The sequence below is a fragment of the Bacillus rossius genome, chromosome 1 (genome assembly GCF_032445375.1).
Source record: "Bacillus rossius redtenbacheri isolate Brsri chromosome 1, Brsri_v3, whole genome shotgun sequence".
NCBI lineage: Eukaryota > Metazoa > Arthropoda > Insecta > Phasmatodea > Bacillidae > Bacillus > Bacillus rossius.
Genome location: NC_086330.1, coordinates 364537344 through 364559583, shown reverse-complemented (window position 1 = coordinate 364559583; position 22240 = coordinate 364537344). Strand labels below are relative to the sequence as shown.

General features: G+C 33.0%; 1 protein-coding gene and 1 long non-coding RNA gene across 2 annotated transcripts in view; both read right to left on the bottom strand.

Moving 5' to 3' along the window:
• LOC134528357 (oocyte zinc finger protein XlCOF28-like) overlaps window positions 1-14484 on the bottom strand; it is a 29960-nt gene extending 15476 nt beyond the window's left edge. Inside the window, exons 1-3 of the mRNA XM_063361919.1 lie at window positions 14367-14484; window positions 2898-3046; window positions 1234-1460 (exon numbers count right to left, since the gene is read on the bottom strand). Coding sequence (XP_063217989.1) covers window positions 1234-1460; window positions 2898-3046; window positions 14367-14391 — 401 coding nt within the window. The 5' untranslated portion in view covers window positions 14392-14484. The remainder of the gene's footprint in view (window positions 1-1233; window positions 1461-2897; window positions 3047-14366) is intronic.
• Window positions 14485-18289: 3805 nt separating this feature from the next.
• Window positions 18290-21462, bottom strand: LOC134528353 (uncharacterized). The gene is made up of 2 exons (XR_010074390.1): window positions 21141-21462; window positions 18290-19205 (listed from the first exon to the last, which is right to left on the bottom strand). It is a non-coding gene; the product is annotated as an uncharacterized LOC134528353 (long non-coding RNA).
• Window positions 21463-22240: the final 778 nt, after the last annotated feature.

Sequence of the window (22240 nt, the reverse complement as noted above, 5' to 3'; positions counted from 1 at the left end):
CATTGATTGGTGCTGTGGAAGTAAAAACGCAATGTTTGAGATATTGAAATTTGTTTCCTGTGTCACAAACGTACCGCAGGACATTTCCAGAAATATCGTCGATCAACTTGTGCAAAAAAATGAAAATTGGAAAATTTTGTTTTTTGCACTTTTTCAGTTCATCATTATTCGGGGTGCATAGTAATAATTCAATAGTTTGGAAACAAATGGAGAAAATCTGAATATAGCAATTTTGAAAGAGATTAACCAATACATAAATAATCAAACCCACATTAAAATATTTTAAAAAAAAGTTTTTGATATGAAGGAATTACATGTCACAGGCAAATTAAATAATAAACTTTGCTTAGTATTTATGAAGTCACAATAAAAATACACTAGCAAGAAATTTTATGTAGAATGTTTTAAAACCCAAATATACATATTTCTATAGATGTGAGTAGAAACATTTTCTAAGGAAAACTTTCCTTTTTTTCCTTTCTTTCAATACAAACATAATTTGTATAATTTATAACAGGTAGGGACTAGAAAAATTCAGTTTCGATGATTTTCAGGATAGACTGCACAATCCTCTGTACACTCGGGTAAATAACACCATTTTCATTTGCTGCTGACTTGTGTGTCATCTCAAGCGGTTTGCCAGATTCAATACTTCTTCGATTAAGATTTTTCATTGGCTTAGAATCGTTCAGACGAACAGTGAGCCAATAACAAAAGCAGCTTAAAGGTATGTGTATTTGAATTTTAGCCTATTGTGGAATGAATCTGCAAAATTTTCCAATCTCTAACGATATATTGATATACTTAGTTAATAGTACCATATTTCTATGCTATAGTATGCATGGTTGTTATCTATTATATATTACAAACAATTGAACACCTTTTAAAATTTAATAGTACAGGTAAAAAAACTTTAAAGTAAAAAGTAGGTATAGAACGGTTGAGTATGCGCCCGTAAGTATAAAGTACATTTTGGCTTAATGTGGCTTTAATTACTTCTTTTATTGTTTGGTTATGTATTAAACTGTATATAAAATTGATTTTTGTGTTTCTGTCCAAATATCAAACTCGTAAAACTTTCCCACAAATGCTTTTCCGGGACAATGACATCTCTAGACATTCCATCGAAAATTTATTAATGCTTTTAATACTTTGTTTTACAAAAAAAAAGTCAAGCCAAAGCCAAAATGCTCCAGACCAGACCCGAGCAAGAATAGCACACAATCTGCTCACTGATCAACTGCCTGGATTTTTTCTTTCTTGCGGGATTTCTTCTGCGGGACCATCACGCCCGGCATTATCTGATGCTGGTGCTGCTGTTGCTGCTGCTGTTGCTGCTGCTGCTGTTGTTGCTGTTGCTGCTGCTGCTGCTGCTCCTCTTTGAGCTTGTCCTTGAGGGTGGGGATCATCCAGTGCGAGGTCATCATGAACACCGATGAGGCCTGCTGGTCCATCTCCTCCTGCAACCACACCCACTCAGCAGTCCCTCCGCATCTACCTGTCACACCTCGCCAGGAGTCACGGCACTCCGGTCCACATTCACCGCTTTTTCCCCACACCGCACGTCACAATGTCAGAAGGACTTACAATACAGATGCGTTTTGGAGCATTTTTAGTATGACTTGATGCCTGGGCAATGGACAGGAGTGGATCTAGGGAGGGGGTTAAGGGGTGCCAGCTCAGAGGGGGACGCAGAATATGCAGACAAACAGTGTCAAATACAGAGTGCATATATGAAGAAAATAATTTTACAATATCCACTAAGTATTGAAAACAGTATGATGTGTGTCATAATTACCTAATTTTATATGTATATTTCTTATAATTTTTTTTATTAGACCTGACGTATGAATAGGATTGAATATCAAATAATCCCGAATAAAGGCCAAAATTTTCGTTCATAAAAAACCGCTCACCAAAACAAAGATCAGCTTGGTTTTGCATGCCAAGAAAAATACTAGTAGACTTTAACATAACAAAGAGCAAATTAGGGTTAATATAGGTACTTGACAGTCCATAAAATATTGTTAAAATAATTTCTTACATTGTGTTACTATGTCTTGGATCACCTTTATTTAATACAGTGCAATAAATTTCTGTATGGATGTATATTTTATCTGTCAAAAAAAAAGGGGCCGGGGGGCGATGTTAACACAGAATTCGGTTACAAGATACCTTGAACACTATATTATTTCTTTAAATAGCATACATTTAATAAAACATACACTTAAACACTGGTAAGTATATAGGAACAAAAAAATTAATTTAAAATATTTCCATTTCATGAACACAAATGAAAAACAAATGTTGCCTGGAATGATTATTGCTGTTATGAAAAAAGGAGGATGGGGGAAGTCCGGATATATCCCTGGCAAAGGCTACCCGTTTAAAAAACTTAAGTGTGTATAAAGTTAGATTCTCTGATGCTGAGAGAATTAGGTTTACTTGTATTGGTCATTTAATTTTACAACAAATTAAGTTGAGAAAAAAAAACTTTTACTATCTTTATATGTGGAATTTTTATCCTTAATTTTTAATGACTGTCGATTGTAAGACAGATGATTGGTGAAACAATGATTTTGAGCAGCAATGAAGAAATACATTATCAGGGAAAACGAGAGTACCCCAAGAAAAACCAACCGCTACTTTTTTTTGTGTAGGAATATTTGTGACTTATTCAATAAAAAAAAACTCAAACATGCAATTGTAAATTGTGAACGGTGTATCATTCTCTTCGTATGTGTAGAGGTTGATGACCGATTACACTCGCTGCAGAACCAGTGGTTCCGGGCCTCAGGGTTTGCACCTGAAACCGAGCCTTGAGGAGAGGAGAGGCAAGTGAAACCACCCTGCACGCAAAAACCACAGCAAACAGGGGCGCAGACTTTGCCCTGTACCTTGGACTTCTGCTTCATGGCGCAGAAGAGGATGGGCGGTGGTTTCTGAACCATCTGGTGCTTGGTGCACAAGTCAACAACTTCCGCAGCCTGGGTCTGGATGTGCGGGAATATGTACTTCATGTAGTCCGCGTTCATCACCGCCTCATCTAAAACCACCACACGTACACGCGAAACAATTCAAAGGAACAAAAGGTACTCGACGCGCATAATAAAAGATTCCCACACACTTAATTCAGCCATGTCCCAGTTTCCCCCACCCCAACCAACATCACCCCTGTCTCATCAGTGTATCTGGTCAGATAAGATACATTACAATACACAGTAATTGTTCAGTATGACAAATCCAAATTCATCCCTTGATCCTGATGGCATTTTCCTGTAGACATTGATCTTGTGGTACATAATGCCTATCGTTTTAATTTATTTTAATTTATGTCGAAACATTCTGACCAAACAAAAACTAGAATATCACAATACAAACAATTTATGTCAGGTGTAGTGGAAATTTTTCATTTGTATTCAACTTATGATCATAATTCAGTGCTATATCAAGTTTTTTTTAATGTCAAGGATCTTTCGACATGCTAAATTTAAACCGCAAACATCATGTACCACATGATGAATGTATACAGGATCAAGGGATAAACTTGGATACTTGTCGCAGAACTTTTACCAAACACACACTTTAATAATATATTCTTCTGCAGCAAAATATACAATATGCACTGTTGTATTTCCTTCAACACAACGTAACCGACATTGTCAGTCTGAAAACTTAAATAAATTTTAGTAAAAATTTGATATGGATAGTTACCAGCACAGTGTCCGCATGAAGTGGCATAACTAAGACACTTTTGTTCTTGGAGCTTCGAGTGTAAGCTGGGGATTCTGATGACGCGACACTTTGGAAGGTTACGAGGCCCTTCCAGGACAGGACTCAGCACGTATTTAAGGTGAAGGCCAACCTGCAGTGTAGTACTGTGAGAGAGTTCAGTGAGAGGTTGGTAGCGACACCAGCGATACTGTGAGACAGGTGAATCCTTGCAGCAATGAGAGGAGTGAAGAGAAGAGGGTGAGATACACCCCATGGTGAGTGACAGCTGATGGAAAGCGACATACGATGTGAGCAAAGATTGGTGCAGTGACGACAGAAGCACCCGGGTGTTGTGAGGCAGTGTGTTGAGATAGACGTGTGCAGTAGAGAGAGCCACTGTTGATCCGAGCTCCAATGAGAGTAAATTGTGGACTTAATTAAAGAGCATTTAATTTGTATACAAATTGTTATACCTGAATGAATAGTGAAAATTTTAGGTAATAAATAAAACTGCATAATTAATTGGGCTGTCCTTTCTGGACATGTTTCCCCACTCATAAGAATATATCTCAATTGAAAAAGAAAGTAGCAAGAGGAGAGAAAATTAATCAAGTATATGAGTGCACCCCTTAATCCCCCAATGACTTAGAGGATAGGTATGTCTACCTCGTTTGCAAAACCCAAAGTCACCGTATGTTAATCTGGTTATTCTTAATCATAATGTACTTGAACTGGCTGATGAAGGAAAAAAAAAAACATATGCAAACTTTCAATTAGAATGGAAAAAAAAAAGCACTTAGGATAAAACAGTATAGTATGAAAATTAATAGAGTTACTTCGATATGTGTTTTCCACAGGTTTCCAAGGATGTTTTTGAAGTACAATGAGAAGACACAGCTAACAGTAATCAAATATCCAAGATTAACCTTGCATCCACAAGAACCACAAAAACAAAATCATCTTTAGGCTCACAATCATTTTCCACTTAAATGTAAAAACAACCAACATGAACAATTTATTAAATATCTCCCTTCCAAGTAAAAATAGTTCCTAGTTTTCCTAATTATGCTACCTTAATTGCACTTAAATATTAAATGGAAAAATTGTTTCCTTTGTACCAAATCTCAATGATTAAAATGCTAGACTTTTGTTTTGTGGCTAGTAATAACAGAATACATAAATGTCCTTTCTGAAGTGAAACTAAACATCTACTAATTAACTATGTATGTATATACTGGTGTTATGGTAGTATAAATTTGTTCAGGCATGAAGAAAATTGAAATGCTGTTAAGTATGCGTTTACATATATAAAATTAACTGGGGATGTAACGATTAAAGTACACTGTTATGTACTAGTGAACATGCATACTTTACTTACCATTGTGGAGTACTAGCACAGCTTGGATATGTACATTTTTTGGCCTTTTAAAAAAAGGAACTTAATTCCAGCCAAACATTTTAACTGAAAATAGCACATTTTGACACTTTATCATAAGACACGTTATCTATTAAATGTAAATTATTCAAGTTTCTACATATATTTTAAAAGTTTTGATCGGTATGTACAGGTAGTCTTAAAAACCTATTTGAATATTAATTTTAAAGTGTTTGATAACTACCTACACAACTACAAAATAATACATATTTTTACTTGCAAGTATGCATGTGAGATGTACATAATTTTTTTTACATGCATACCTACTTAGGTAAATATGTAGTTGCAACATTTGAGTAAAGAATAGAATAATAAGTAATTATTTAGGAGTGGGTGAAGCAAAACAAAATTAACAAAATGTTTTTATTTGCTTAAATCCTTACATACTTTCTAATTATTCTGTAAAACAGAAAAGCTATACTTGCATTTTTTTTAAATTAACTGAGACAGTATTATTATTTAGTAGCATTTTCATAGATCAATATGATTTTTGCCATGTTGAATATTTGAAACTAGATGTTCGCATGGTGTTAAGTCATTTGCAAGGTTGAGTTATTAAAAGTTTCTTTGTACTTAGTATTAGGGATTGATTTCAGTGATACGTTTCCCAGCTTAATTTTCACATATGCAGGGTGTCTACCAGATCTAGTAAATTAAATTCCCTGATTTTTCCAGGTTTTCCAGGTCTAAAACTGAATTTTTCCAGGTTTTCTTTAACACAATTACGACATTCCAAGAAACTGAAAAAAATTGCATAATATTACATTGACGGGTTTCAAAGTATTTCAACTTACTTAAATTAGTAAAAAAATTACCTTCTTCCAAACGTGGCCAAAGTGACTCAATTGATGGCAAATAAAACATGCTGCTACAAATATTTCACACACTTCCTTTTACAAAAAAAAATAGTAAAAGGAAGCTCCCATCAATTTCGCAGTGACTCAACTTTTGCGTCTATTGCACTTACTTCAGAACGAGCCAAATCCAACATTCGAGCCTTCTTCAAGTGCAATGACTTGATCTCCTCTTCAACTCTTCTTTTTTCTGCCTTCTTCTTGTCTGTAGCTTCCTTTTCTTTTTGTTTTGTTTGCAGGGATTCCTTACGCCTACAACTAGCATTTCTTACATACTGCTCTACACCTCCAGAACGTTGAACAAAGTCATACATCTGTCTTTGTGCGATCAGTATTTCTTCCTGCAAGTTTTCAGTCAGCTGATTAGAATTCACTGAAAATCCTCTTTCCAATGATGCATTTCCATGGGAAAGTACCAACACCATCCTCACAAACTTTAGAAGGCCTGTTTTGGAAGCTACTGTATATGCCTTAAGAATGAGCATCCACAAGTGATCAAGGTGCCCGTCTTCTCGAGAAAAAGACGAGAACAGTGCTGCAGAATCTTGCAAGGAACATACCAACTGATATGATCACTCAATGTTATCAGCTTCTTGTCCTGATAGCCACCTATTTTGAAGACAACATTCTAAACCGTACTTCACACGCTGTTTCCTTACACCCGAATTTAAAGCCACAGACGGACATAAGCAAGAAATTCCCTTGGTAAGATTGTACTTCAGGGGACTTTTGTCTTGAAGTTTTTTTACCATAACCTTTAGACAAGTCCTATCATTTTTCTGTAACAGGACAGACTTTTCTGGTACTTTCTCTTTCTTGATGGCATGGCGTACTGCATAACCCAACTTGATATTGTTAGCATTCAATAGATTTTCCTGGTTATCTACATCCAATCGAGATACATTGCGTTTCTCCCTAAAGCTCTTCAGTACTTCTGGTTTCAAAATTTTCCTGCCAAAGCTAATAAAACCAGTGAATCATAGAGAAAAGGTGCCATGGGTGCTTCACTTTGGAACATTGTGAGAAACAATTCCAGCTCTGATGCCAAAAAATGGAAGAATGTCAATTTTACTTTTAGAAGATTATCTTCAAGAGCACATTTCACTACACTGAAAGAGAGAGATGAAATAGAAACTTCACTAACAAATTTCTTTAGGTGGGGTAAAATTTTCATGGCACGCTCAGCAACTGCAGTATTCCATCTGATTTCACAAAATTTCTTGGGAAAAAGCTCTGATCCAGTTATTCTAATGTAATCTGCCCTCCTTGCAGATATGTGCTTAAACAAATAGTAACTGTGCCTCAAAAAACTAAAAACGTCCCATTGTGTAACAGAAATTCCAGTTTTGAAAGCACCATGGACCGTATGAAGCTCACAGCTACCAATTTCTAGCAACGATGGTGAATCTTCACCTAAAGTGTCTGAGATATGTATTTTCAACGCTAACAAAAATGTCCAGTTTACGTTGAGGGCATCCATAGATACTTAAAATTAAATGCACCTGTCGGTATAATCTGAACGTGGGAAGCACATGCTGCAGCACGTCACGTCAGCAGGATAACAGACCATCTAGAACCAGTTTGTATCACGTGATTTGATGCCACTTCCGAATCCGATGGTAAATAAAAGAATTTGGACGTGGGAACTATTAGTTATTTGCCATTCAAAAATAAAAATGGGAGGGAATACACATGATGCCACGTCAATGCAAGCTGATCAATAAACAAAAAACGTATTGCCAAACAAAAATTCCCTGATTTTTAAATAATTCCCTGATTATTCCCTAATTACAAAATTCCCTGATATTTCCAGGTTTTCCAGGGTCAGTAGACACCCTGCATATGTTGCTAATTCTAAGAAGGTTTGCATGGTTAGGCCAGCTACATTAATAAAAGGTATTTAATATGTAACATGGATAAAATTTATATTTTAACAGTTTTTAGTAATAAAAAAAAATCCCCAATAATGGCATTTTAGAACACTACAGATGTTCATGTGTATATATGTATATTTTCCCTGAAACATGTGTTTCAAAATTGCTACTGGTTTCTCTGAGAAATTACCATTTATAGGTTACATTAGGAAGCCTGCACAATGATGTGGCCAGCATCATGTTTATATATTTTATCAGTGTAGTTGGGACTTTTTTAAATATGAGAGATTGGCTGTGCTTACTATAATGGCATAAATTTATTTTGTGGGTTATTAGCGTAGCAGAGACTTTCCCACAAGAGACTGGGCTGATTGTTGTCATCGCCGCACTGTTTACTTGAAGCTAGCTGCAACTTGTTCATGTGCGTCTCCAGAGAGCCTTAGGGAAACAGCAAAGCTAGGCTGTTTTCAAAAAGTTAGGGATGTTTAACGTCAGTGCATTACAGCTGAGGCCAAGACTGCTCTCCACCCTAACTGGTTTTCCATTATAATTTGTTTCTATTTAACATGAAAACCAATTAGGTTGGAAAACAGTCTTGGCTCAGAGTGTTACTTACTGACACTAAACATACCTACCTGTATTCATAAGGATCTCTGGAGAAGCAAAGGATCAAGTTGCAGCCAGTATCAAGTAAACAGCAGGGCGGTGACAACAATAAGGCAAATCTCTCGTGAATAACAGTTTCAGCTACAAAAAAAAAGTAGACGTCACGTTACTGCACAAACTACCTAATGTAACCTATATATGGTAATTTTTCTCAGAAACAAGTAGAAATTTTTTTTTCCACGGTAAACAGTTACAAACTTTAAATTTACCAACCTAACTTACCAATAAAACTGTAAATTTCCGATAATCTCCTTGAAGTAATTTCCAAAAAATGCTCATAAAAAAATTGTGTTTTTGAGTAGTCTCACATATCGGGATAATACTGTAAAGGTGTCCTTGCAATTTCAGAGTGCTTTCTTACATGAGAATAATTTCACTGCAGAGAACTTTCCTTGCATTAGTCTACCATTAGCGCCACGTTCTATGCAGACGTAAGTGCTTACAAAATTGTTGCATAAAAAAATGCAACTGAACCAACTGTGTAAATCATTAACATATTCCAAAATTTTAATTATTATAAGTTTCACTGATATGATTTTCTTTCGGAAGTATGTCTTTTTTTGAACATACAAAAAGTTCACAAAATTGGGTTTGGAAAACTGCTACCAATCATTTCTTAATTTTTCCATAGAATTCTGACTGGATTCTAAGGAACTTCATGAAGGGGAGGGCCATGAAGACAAGGAAAATATGAGGTAAAAATTATTAAAAACAGAGGAAATTCTAAAACAAACTTTTAACAATCTCTTCTGAAATATTACAATATAATTAATGGTTTTTAAATGCTAAAAACCACAATTTTCCTTTACTCATACTTCATCAATTGCAGACTTTTTAAAAATCCAGCCAGCAGAAAAAAAAGAGGCCATTTTCTAAGAATTGACATCATCACAATTTTTCAGTATTGTAACTATATCATACTTAACCAACCTTTTGGATGATTTTACAAAATTTTAACTGTTGGAGACCTCACCTAATCAACCTTTCACTTATGCAATATTCACCTCAAGGCAGGACAGGCAAAAAACCTAGGTTTTTTTTTTAAATTCAATCAAACTTAATTTTTTTTTTTGGTTTGAACCAGGTTTTTTTTTCATTACATTAGTTAATTTTATTTCTGAATTTTCAAATGAAAACCATACAACATCCCACTTTCTGCCACTCATGTTGAACCAGAAAAGTTATAACATCAAAGAACTGAAGTCCAGCAAATCTGCACATCTGACTGGGACTTATTCACAGAAAGGGTATTTCCCCACAGGAGGAGGATTCTCCATAGAATGAGTGTAATAATTTAAATGATAAGATATTGATAAGTATAAAATTATTTGTTCTCGTAAATCACAAGAAACATGAATGAGCAAAATATTGTGGTTATTAGAGTGGAATTAGAACTTTCATTAAAATTTATTAAGATATCCTTTTTAAAAATACTTTAAAAAAAACCCATATAGTTAAAAAAAATAGATTTAAAAAAACTTGATTTAAACCACTGTTATTTAAATCAACCAACCCTGCCTCAATGTTTGTGTGTGTGTGTGTGTGTGTGAATGTATGTATATATGTATGTGTGTGTGTATGTATATGTATGTATGTATATAAATATATATATACATATGTATGTATATAAATATATATATACATATACATATATATATACACACACACATATATATACATACACACACACACACACACACACACACATATATATATATATACATATATATATATACATATATATATAGTTAGTTTTTCGAAACAGCTTATTTATCTTTTGAAACGCAAACACTCCTTTAGGGCAGTACAAAAAAAAATAATAATAATGTAATTCAATACCATAAATTTTCATATTTAAGATGATTAGTAAAAATAAAAATTAAATCAGATAAAAACAAATGGATTGAAATTATAAATAACAAAATAAAATCATCCCTATCTAAATTTTGGAACTATGTTAAAATTATGAAGGAAGGTTACAAACAGTCTCCTGAAGTTATTGAAAATAACGTACTATTAAGTGATCCAGGTGCTGTTGCCAATTCTTTTGGTAAACATTTTGCTGAAGTTTATGATCAGCCACATGATGTGCAGTTCCAACCAAAAAAGCATAAGTATGAAACTAACTTAATTATTCCGCCTATCATTCCAATCAGCCGCGTTCTTTGGGCTATTAAATGTCTAAAATCAATCAAAGCAGCAGCAGCAGTAGATGGTATTGCCAACTTTATTATTAAGGGCTGCAAGGAGATGTTAGCACCTATTTTAGCTCACATTTTCAATAAAAGTCTGACTTCTGGAATCTATCCAAAATTATGGAAACAAGCTATTGTTGTCCCAGTATTAAAAAAAGGTGATAATTAGTTACTAATTATAGACCAATATCACTTTAATGTGGCTTTTCTAAAGTTTTTGAAAAAATTATACATAAACATATTTCTTTTCATACATCCCATTTAATAGCGGATAGTCAACACTGTTTTTTACCTGGTAAAACTATGATCACAAATTTATTTATGTTTGTTAATTATACGTACGGCGAAATTTTATCCCGCAAACAAGTGGATGCTATATATTTCGATTTAAGTAAAGCATTTGATACATGCAAGCACTCTCTAATTGTAGGCCTAGATAAATTAATTAGTTTTGGTTTGAATGCTTCCTACACTAATTGGTTCTGTAACTTATCTAAATGAAAGATCCTTTGTTGTTCGTATTTGTAACACTTTATCTTCATCTTTTAATGCACCGTCAGGTGTGCCTCAGGGTGGAACTTTATCACCTTACTTATTTGTAATTTTTATAAACGACATAGTTAATGTTATTCAGCATTCCAGAGCTCTGCTCTATGCGGATGATCTAAAAATATATAGTACCATTAGAACACCAAGTGATTGTATATTGTTGCAAGAAGATATAAATAATGTAACTAAGTGGTGTCAAACTAACGGAATGAAATTAAATGTAAAGAAAATTAAAATAATATCATATACTAGGAAAACATATACAGAAAATTTTACTATGTAATAAACAACAACATGATACAGAGAACTTATTGTATGCGTGATCTAGGTATTCTCTTAGATTCTAAATTTTATTTTCATCACCACGTGGATAATTTAATTGCAAGTGCAAACAAAATAAAAGGGCTTATTACATATTTAACTTATTTGGCTAGCTCTCTTGATTCTGTAATTAGTCTTTATTTTACCTTAGTAAGATCGAGATTAGAGTATGACTCTTGCACCGCTCATTATACATGTCCCTCCTTGTGGGTACGCCACTGCCGCGCGATGCCTGTTGCCATGGAGACGCAGAAGGCATGAACAATGCAAAATCATGTTCTCATGCAGACAAAGTACCGACTGTTGCCTGGTTTTAACCACCCATGGGATCTAATTTTCGGAAAATGTCATCCTGCGTAACATAAGGAGCATTACTGTGAAGTTTCAAGTCTGTAAAATATGTATATACTTGAAAAAAAAAGGGCAATAAAAAACAAATTAAACACAGAGAGAGGGAAAAAAACAATAGTTTAGGTTTGCTAATTAAAGTGATAAAAAGTATTTAAATACTAATTGAACTCTTATGAGGGTACTGATTGCTTCGTTGTTAATATCACACGGGTGTTTTTTACTTGTATGGGAAAATTAAGAATGATAAGGCATCTAGTGCGTGGCAACAATGTTAATAGGCAATAGGAAAAAAACTTCTAGCGCCTGCGGCATTGTCAACACACACTTCGTACGTGTACTGCATGTTGTATCTAACCCCCTCCAACGCATTTGATTCTAAATTGGACTTTTAGTAAGGATCCCTAATGTTATTGATAATATAATATAGCCTATAGACATCCAGCACTGAAAGAATTTTTCAAATTGGACCAGTGGTTCCTGAGATTAGCACGTTCAAACAAACAAACAAACAAACAACCAAACAAACTCTTCAGCTTTATAATATTAGTATAGATAAGGGAGAGAAAAAAGGGAAAGAAGCCACATTAAATTAAACTTTTTAAAGTTTTCTATGGTTTGATCTTGAAAACTTGGTTTCCTTAAAGCCTAGCATGTAATTTAATAGACTGCCAAAGACTGTACTAAACAATAGCTTCCAGTCTTAAATTATATATATATTTTTTTTGTGACAAAATAATGTTGAAATCAATATATGGCATATTTCAGTTCCTATGATTTAAGATTTTAAATAAGTTATTAAATTCTCTCATGTTGGCACAATTGTTTACCCAATCAGAAATCGTCATGTATCTATGTGAAACATGCCACAATTGAAACACAAAATGAAACACATGGAAGATAAAATCTTGTTTAGGTAACAATATACTAAGAATTTTGCAAAGATAGTTTATAGTAAAATCAGAAATGATACGTGAGCTTACTAAAAAATCACATTTTTGTGTTTTGATAATATTCATGTGTTTTTATTTAAAAAGAGATCCTGGACTATATAATTATCTTCCTTGAAATATCACCATGCAGTTTTACAGAATTCTTAGAAAATTACTCAGGAAAAATTTTTTGTTTTCAGATTTTAATATTTTTTTTTTGGATTCGCCCTTCTCACAAAATTTACCCCTGAACAATAACTCATAGGTTGGCTAGGTTAAATCAGTTAAAATAATAATATATAAAACATATATTATAATTATAATTTATATATTAATAATGTAGCTGACATGACACATCCAAACTTTACTTAGTTATTATTAAACAATGCCTGGCCACAAACAACATAAGCTTTTCACAAGCATAATACAACAGTATTAAAACAGTTGAACTCCATGTAATTCAATCCGACTAGCAACAATTGTACATTGTGATAAGCATTTACATAAGCCCAGTACTAGTATTGAGTTTTCCTTATAATTACACACTACAAACTACATAAGCATTAATAAACAAAGGAATAGGATTAAGTTTATGTTCAATGTAGCTAGGCCCTTGCGCTAGTTTAGTGTTGTGTAAGTGCTTGTCACTATAACTATCCATGTCAATACTTTGATGACTTCACAGAAGCCACTACTTCGAGGCATTAACCAATTTTCAACAAACAGAAACCAGAAAACTTTGTAAAATATAAATCTGACTGCTTTCAAAACCTATATGGCTAACAAAAAGTAGGTTAACAGTTATAGCAAAGTGATAATTTAATCTCCCATTTGCCTTATATACTTTTGAGTTTAGTCAGCGAGGCAGCACACTCTCTTGACATCAAGTATAGCCAGTATATTCAGGCACAGCCTCAGATTCTATCAAAGAAAAACATTCAAACTGTCAGTCTGATTGTGTATGGTTTACTGTAGACAGATTAGCAATTGTCATTTAGATCGTGTAAATTTGATTTTCAGCTTAATGGTGTATTTTTCCAATGAAAAACTTTAAGACCCGAAGAAATTCTTTTAGGTCATCAAAATATTTGAAGCAATAAATACTGTCCGAATAGAAGTTGGGAAAATAAAGCAAATCTTCATAGGTTTCATTATGAAATATTTTTGTATTGTCGTGAAATATGCGTAGTCTACTTCGGTAGCTACTACAGCATTTACAATAAAATTTTAGTTCTTCAAAAATTCACACCTATCAAATATAAGCATAAATGTATAAATATTATTTTGGGAAACATAAAATGTAAACAATATAAGTTAACCACTTATATTTTTCAGTTTAAAATTTTACTAACGACAAACGGAAATATTAGACATTGCCAAACATCACTAGTCCAACCATAACAGCAGTAAATTACACTAAAATGTAGTGTATAGATTCTTAAAGACAAATAAGCAAAGAAAATATATTTTAACATTACCAAATATTGACGTATTCATGTTCATTTTATGGCTTCCCTATCTCCCACTAATTAATACACAGAAGCGGCCATTTCTTCAGTTACAAGCACGCCAATACCAAAATAGAGGAGTGTATGCTAAACGAATTGCCAACGAAACTGAACTAAAATGCAGGAGCTAATGTTAAAAACAAAAAAAATGAATTATTGGAAACTGAGAAAATAATTTAATTATACCATCATTTCATATCTAATAAGTTAAAATTATATTTACAATATTAGGTACACCCAATATTGATTAATCAAATCCTTAAACAAAAAAAAGGGAGTAACTACCCGTTTCGTTTCTTTCGCATTTGCCATAAGTAAGGTTAATTCTACTACAGGTTGGGAAGATCAATGTTATAAGTTTGGCACACTATTTGGTTTCTCCGCCAGGTAGCAGTAGTGTTCCATGAGGGGGTCATTTTCATCTGTTTCAATGCATTTAAATGGGCCGTTTGCATTTTTCAAAGTGAAATAACAATATGTGTAAAACTTCTCAGTTCGTTTTGAATTTAAAATTAGGATAGCTTAACTTTCATCTTTAAGTAGTTTTTAATTTAGTTTTTCAATATGCCTAAGTGTTGTTTTGTGCCCGGTTGCAAAACTGGATGTAGTAGAGAAAGTACGACGCAAGCATTAACGTATTTAAGGCTCCTGCAGACGAAAAAAAAAGAGAATTATGGAACAGAAGGATCCCAAGGAGTGATAGAGATTTGAGGAAAACTGATAATGTATGTGAAATAAATTTCGAGGTTCGTGAAAATAAATTGTTTATCCTAACCAATTCCATCCCGACTTCCAGCTTGATAGTCACGTTAGGCTCTGTAGTAGGATGAGTTCGTTTGTATCAAACCAGATATAAAAATGGTATTACAACATGCATTATGATCTTTTTGTTTATGTTAAGGTTCGTGTTCGCTTCTGTATAATTAAAAAAAAACTTCAGGTTACATCTTTTGTATGCCAATAACCCCAAAATTTAAAAAAAAAAATTGGCATTCATATTTTCAGTACGTTTTGGGCTGTTGATAATTGTAATAGGTACTTTAAATATAAAATTTGCTCTTGGAAAATTTAAATAAAATTATTTATATTTTATCGAAAATCATTTAAGTAGTGTAATTTTTTCAAATAGCCTTTTAGTTTGCCATAATACTACTTACCACTAAGTAATATTTCTTTTGTTGCAATTTTCATTCAGGTTATCATTTTGCTCAAGGATTCCAATCTGTTGACTATATTTAACACATTTTTTTTTAGATAACCAATTAAATCAAAATATTCTAATTGAAAAAGTTTTCACCAGAACTACATGTGTGTTAATTTAAATGCAATTGCGCTTACTAGAGAAAGTTAACAGCACTTTGAAACTTTGTTGGCATTAATAACAATTCAATCTAAATTGTTGCTCAATCTTCCAGTAGACACAACACAGAGAACACACACTGTGCATTAAGGAACATAAAAAAACACATTGTGGAAGCCAGATGTCCTAAGATGATATATTTATAGACCTGTACAATTTCCTTTCACAACTAGGAAAATCTAAACGCACGTGACTTAGTACACAAGATCCTCAGTTTAATATAAAGTAGGAAAAATAGATTTAACGAGTTAGGTTATATAAAGTAATTGAAGGGTAGAGGGGCTGGGGAAATCTGGGAGATAGGCTGACCCGAGGGGTGTACAGAGGGAGGAGGGATCACCAGTGCAAGACCCAGAGGGAGTGGAGACGAACTGAACCAGGAAAGCAGGTGTTTCTGGTGAGGACAGGGCGAGAGTGGAATGGGCTTGAGGGAAGGGTACTGAATGGGAGAGGAGGGACGGACTTCAGAAATTGGTAGAGCTAGAGGGGAGCTCCTTACCAACGGGTGTAAGCCCAACCACAAGTGTATAAAGATAATAATTTACTTTCCAACTGCCCTGAGTTCGCTCCAACCAACTGAAAAATATATCAATGCGTGCTGTAGGTACATTATTTAATATTTAAATTCATTTGAAGTCAATGACTATTTGAAGCTCATTCAAAATCCCTTTATTACCTTAATTGCATTTTGATTTTAAATATTATATTGGTTTAAATAAATTCATGCAAAAAATATTGATGAACAAAAAGCACAATTGATTTTAAAAAAAAACATATGTGTGTGTGTGTGTGTGAATGAATGAAGTGATTTAATAGTTCCAAACTTACAATACAAAATGAGATAACTATTTAATTCTTGTTAGGGTTGACTGTAATGTTACTCAACATTTTTATTTTTATACTTATATTTGAATACAACAAATGAGGGCTTATTATTGTGGATTGGGTTGAAAATGAGAAAATCCATTAACAACCACTTAGCTCGAACAATAATGTGCTCAAATTCAACTATGCACAGTTTTTAAAGAGCACAAATTGTTACAGGACATGAAGTGGCATGTGGCATACATGTTGAACACAGCTGTTATTACAGCTGTAATCTGTCAAGTAATTAGCAACTATGTATACACATTTCAGGAACAAATGATATTAAGAAATTATGTTCACGAAGTTCAAGGTGAAACCATCAAGATACCAAGAGGTAAAGTAACTTTAACAAAATCTGCAGTGCCAACTATTTATCCAAACTTTCCTTCATACTTGACACAGCGCAAGCCATACAGAAGAAAACTAGAGATGAGTGTAAGTTCATTTTTGAATCAAATACAATACTTGCTGCAGTTACGACCATTTAAATTTAAAATTTCAAAGTAACCAAAATCGCACTTAAAACAATTTACAGTTGCTGATGGCATTTTTACTTTTAATGAAAAATTTTTACCATACAGTAGTAAAGTGGTTTTTAAGATAATTACATGATTTTATTCTACAGCATAGCATAGCTGTGAATTTTGTGTGTGCATTATGATAGTTTTTTTGCATTAAGTCCTACAAAATATTTTTTTCTTCTTCATGGCAGGGGAAATTAACTTGCCTTTTTTTTTATCCGCAATTTTTTGGCTCTTCAGGAACATTGGATCTGCTGTAAAACAATTATGGCAGAAAAGTGCTCTATTTGCAGGGCAGGCATCACATGATATTTTATTTCATATCTTTTAAGTAAAACATAAAATTGAAAGAAATACATTTAAGTTTTATTATTAAAGGTATAGAATTGAGAATCGTAACATGAAATTCAGTTAATCTATGTTCACTTAAAGACTTGACTATAATTGTCTGTTTAAAATTACCTTATTGCAGTATAATTTGCAATGTTTATTAAAACTTGGGCACCAGCACAATTCAGAAGAAAAAAATTAAAAAAAAAAAAAAAAGATGAAATATAACACATTACAGATGAAATTCTTTTAAATATTTTGAATGTATTACAATAGGAATAATAATTTTCAAAGTATTTGCTTTTCAATAAAACAAAACCTATGTGAGTTAATTTAATCACTGTTAAGTAAAGCTTTAAGGGAATTTTAATTTCAATCTGAAAAATTCCTTTACACTGGGCTTAGAAAATCCTATTTTATCACACAATGGTTTACAAAGAACGGCCCCAAATTAAAAATATAAACATGTGCAGCCAAAAAATTTCCAGAAAATGAGTGTTACTCTCATGAAGCAGGTAACTACAAATTGCTGTACAAATTATGTAATTTCCATAATGCAGTTATTCATAATAAAAGTTACACACATCAAAATTTAAGCGATAATGGTACTTGTCATTGTTTTCTTTACCGAATAACTACCAGTGGCACTAATGAATTTATGAACACAATTTTCTTTTGCTTCCAAGAGCATTTTTGGGAATGATATGGGAAATATGGACTCTGCCAATTTATTCACATCCTGTGCACACAACACATAAAAATTATTTTGTAAATTAAATATATATACTTGTTTTATTAAATAAGTACACAAAAATAATTTTATAGACAGTTTATTTTTTTACCATTAATTATTTATATTTGTAACATGGGGAGACAACAAAAGTTTTACTTAATTATTTTGATACTACTACAAATTAAAATTCAACTTACTAGGCTACACCAGACGTTAAATTATTAAGTTATTTGTATTGGGCATATGCATTAACTGAAATAATCCAATAATCACTGATGAAAACATTATATTTAAGAACTAAAAAAATTAATAAATTGTATGTCACCAGTATAGTTTTATATTTAACATTTTTTTATACAAACAACCTAGCTTAATAATTTAATTTATGTATCACACAAACACAATACATTGAGGGTAATTACATGATTAAAACTGGTTAGAAACTTACATGAAACTCACCTTAAAAAAAAATAATTTCTTATTGCTGTAAAAATTATAATGAAATTTTCATGCTTGTAGCTTTTCACAATGGAAACAGCTGCAGCTTTGAAGTTTTACAGTAACAAGCCTGGTATAGAAAATATTTCTGGCACCGTAAATTACATAGAAAAAGTTGCACAAGTTTATTCCATACTAGACAACAACAAACCATGGAAAGGCCTGACTGTTGGATCAGATGATGAAAAGGTAAAACTCTAAATTTTGAAATATTTCAATATTATGTCTGTACATAACAAATAGGCTACTCAGAATTATTTGTTTAGTTAATTTTTATAATAACTGATATAAAAACAATACAGTAATAATTTAACATTAAAAGAAATATTTGCTTCTATTCATAATCTGCACTTAACAATAAAGATTTTCCTGTATTGGAACATGAAAAATACTTAATGATTATTTCTTATGTAGACACTTCTTGGTTTCTTGGAGTATATTGACACATGGGAATTATCCACCAAATATCAGCCAGAATTGTTTCTTTCACCATCAACAGCCTGTGGAATAAGAGTAATGATAACATCAATCATTGAGTTGCCACATACACTTAATTCTAATGGCTTTCGTTACCTTCTCACATCAAAGGTCAACCAAAACATATTGGAGGTATGTATTATTTAAAAAAAAACATTCATTGCTGATTTTTTAAAGCAAATAATAGCTAATTAACTAATCCTTATGTGATGTCTATAGGAAAAGTTCAATATTGCAATTGGAATTTAATTTTTTTGCCTTATAAAATTTTCAATAACTATATTTGAGACCTCAGAAAAAAATGTTATGAAATGCAGGAAAGTAATCAGTGTTGAAAATGAAAAATAGGGACAAATTTATGGACATATCAACTGTGGCATTCCCTGCCTCTGAGCACCTGGTGATGACAGAGAGGGCAGGAGCAAGAGACACTACATGCCAAGGGACAAATTAATTCTAGTGCAGGCTTAGTAATACAAATACACATATTATTTCACTGATTTTTCCAGCACAATTTGATATATTTAAAAACAATCAGCTAGTAATTTTAAAACGTGATAGTTACAATTGCTTATATTACTTCTCTAAAACATATGTTTTGACTTCAGTGAAATTCCATTGAAACATAAAAAATACAGCTTTGGTACTTCATTATAAAAGTTCACAATTTTAAAACATATTACATGGATATAGAATATATGTTTTAATTAAGTGTGGTACTTTGCAATGAGATTTCAATTTAATAAACAAATAATTAAATTGAGGCCATCACTTACAGCATAATAAATAAGTAAATTAAATATAAAAAATCCAACTTAAAACCTTTACACATATCTACATGGTGTATTCTCCACTCTTATGAAGGCAACCATGTGGTTGAAAATTTGAATTATTTTGTTTGTCCCGTTTCCATTTTAATAACTAATAGTTCTGCAACATACACATAAAACTAACCTAACCAATCATTCACTCCATTTCACAGTAATTTTAATGTAGCTAACCTAGCGTTTCTACATGTTAAAACAGTATACTACAATAACATAATTTTTAAAAAATAGGTCAAGAATTTTGATACTGTGAAAATGGTTGGTTAGGTTATATTTAGTAAGCTGCGTTTAAAATACTTAAATAGTGGGTGTGGACAGTTGGTTAGGTTAGTTACATTACAACGATTGAGATATTAAAATAGTCAGTTGAGTTAGGCTAACTACAAAAAAAAATAGTAAAATCGTTTAGTTAAGAACCGCCCCTTTAAACTACACATCCAATGGCATTGATCTAATTATTTAATTTTTTTAATTGAATATATTTTCCATCCTGCTTCACATAGTGCTTGAAGATTAAGCACAAAAGGAACAACCATTTACCTACCACATTTTATCCCTATTTCAAATTTCTAAACAAGCACAAATGCTGCAAGTAGATGGGTGCACCATACAAGCTTACTACACTCATAGTTTTGAAAACCAAATTTCACAGTGAAGCGATGAAAAGTTGAAAAAACAATTATTTTTCTCTTAAATATCTTAGTAAATCACCAATGTTTTGTGTCCGTAAATTTTAAATTCGGACTTGCTGTAACTGATAATGGAATATGGTATGTAAATTGTATTAGTGGCATGAATAAAATTTACGTTAAGCTTGGAAAGACTGTCGCATATCCCGAGAAATCAGTCGAATAATAACCAAGCGAAAGGTTTTTTATGTTATGCTTGCTATATTAACAAGTAAATCTGTAATTGAAGTACAAAGCTTACCTGCAGGTAAAGTGAAGTAAGGTAAAGTAAGGTCATGACCTCAACTTCACTTTAGTTATTATTCGCCTAATTTCCATTAATCCGAGAATCAACAACATTCACAAACTAAATAGTATAGTTACTGTGATATCAAACCGATAAAAACACAAACAAGCACATCTTTTTTCATCCAGACATAACTTACCTCAAATATTTGCTTACCTTCATATGCAGATTGCTCGCGGCGAAACATAAACGCAGTATAGCTTTTATTTACGTGCCCAAAAGGCACAAAGTTGTGAAATTTACACGTTCTTAACGGAAGACTTGTTCAATATAATTCTTGCAAACAAAAAGCACATAACTAAATACCATACCGACTATTTTATTTAACTTCAATGCGGTTTTCTCACGTTCACCCTCAATGGCAGTGTGTAAAGTGTTACCCTTTCGCTACGCCAGCGCACCTAGCGGCAGAATTTTTCCCTGTGCCAAACTCGCCCATAAGAAAACCAGTTTTCTTCCTAACCTGTAGTAGAATTAACCTTACCATAAGTAAACCATTTAAAATCATGTAAATTCTATTTTTGCTCTTTAGCAACTGCAAAGTGGCCTAATGGATATTCACAATAATTATTAACGCTTTTGATGCCAAAGGACCTTTAAGAGACATTTTGATCTGCAAAAATAATTGAAATTATAGCAACTGTTTTTTAAAATTAATTTGTTTTAGTATAATTCATAATTCAACATTCGTATTTACACATTCACGCATCCATTCTCAGTACGCTCTAATGGTTCCGGAAAACTTTCTGGAATACAAAGTTACTTTATTGAACCATAATAACATTTATGCAACAACTACAGAAATGTTTATGGATATTTGCATAATATGGGTCGTACACAACGTTGTACATTGCGCGCCAGATATGTTACTGCAAGCCTAGACCGCGGTCATATCGATAGGTCTGGCACAGTGGCGTAGCGTGGGTGGGGCGGAGGGGGCAGCCCGCCCCGGGCGGCAGCCCGCGGGGGCAGGTCGCCGGTGAAGCGGGTTGCGATCTGATCTATGATCCATTCATCACATGTGTCAGACACACTATAATGTTCCATTTTTATCTAAAATTTTGCGCACCAACTATTTTTTAATATTTATTTTAAAAAAAACTGCGAAATCACTGACAGAGCTCTTTATAACGTTTGTTTGTTTACATACGAACGGCAACATCGCATCACGCCGCGCCGCCCGGCGCGCGCGAGCCGAGTTGAGCGGCACTCCTTATTATGTTAATTACTCATACAAAATCTTTTGTTTCACGCGT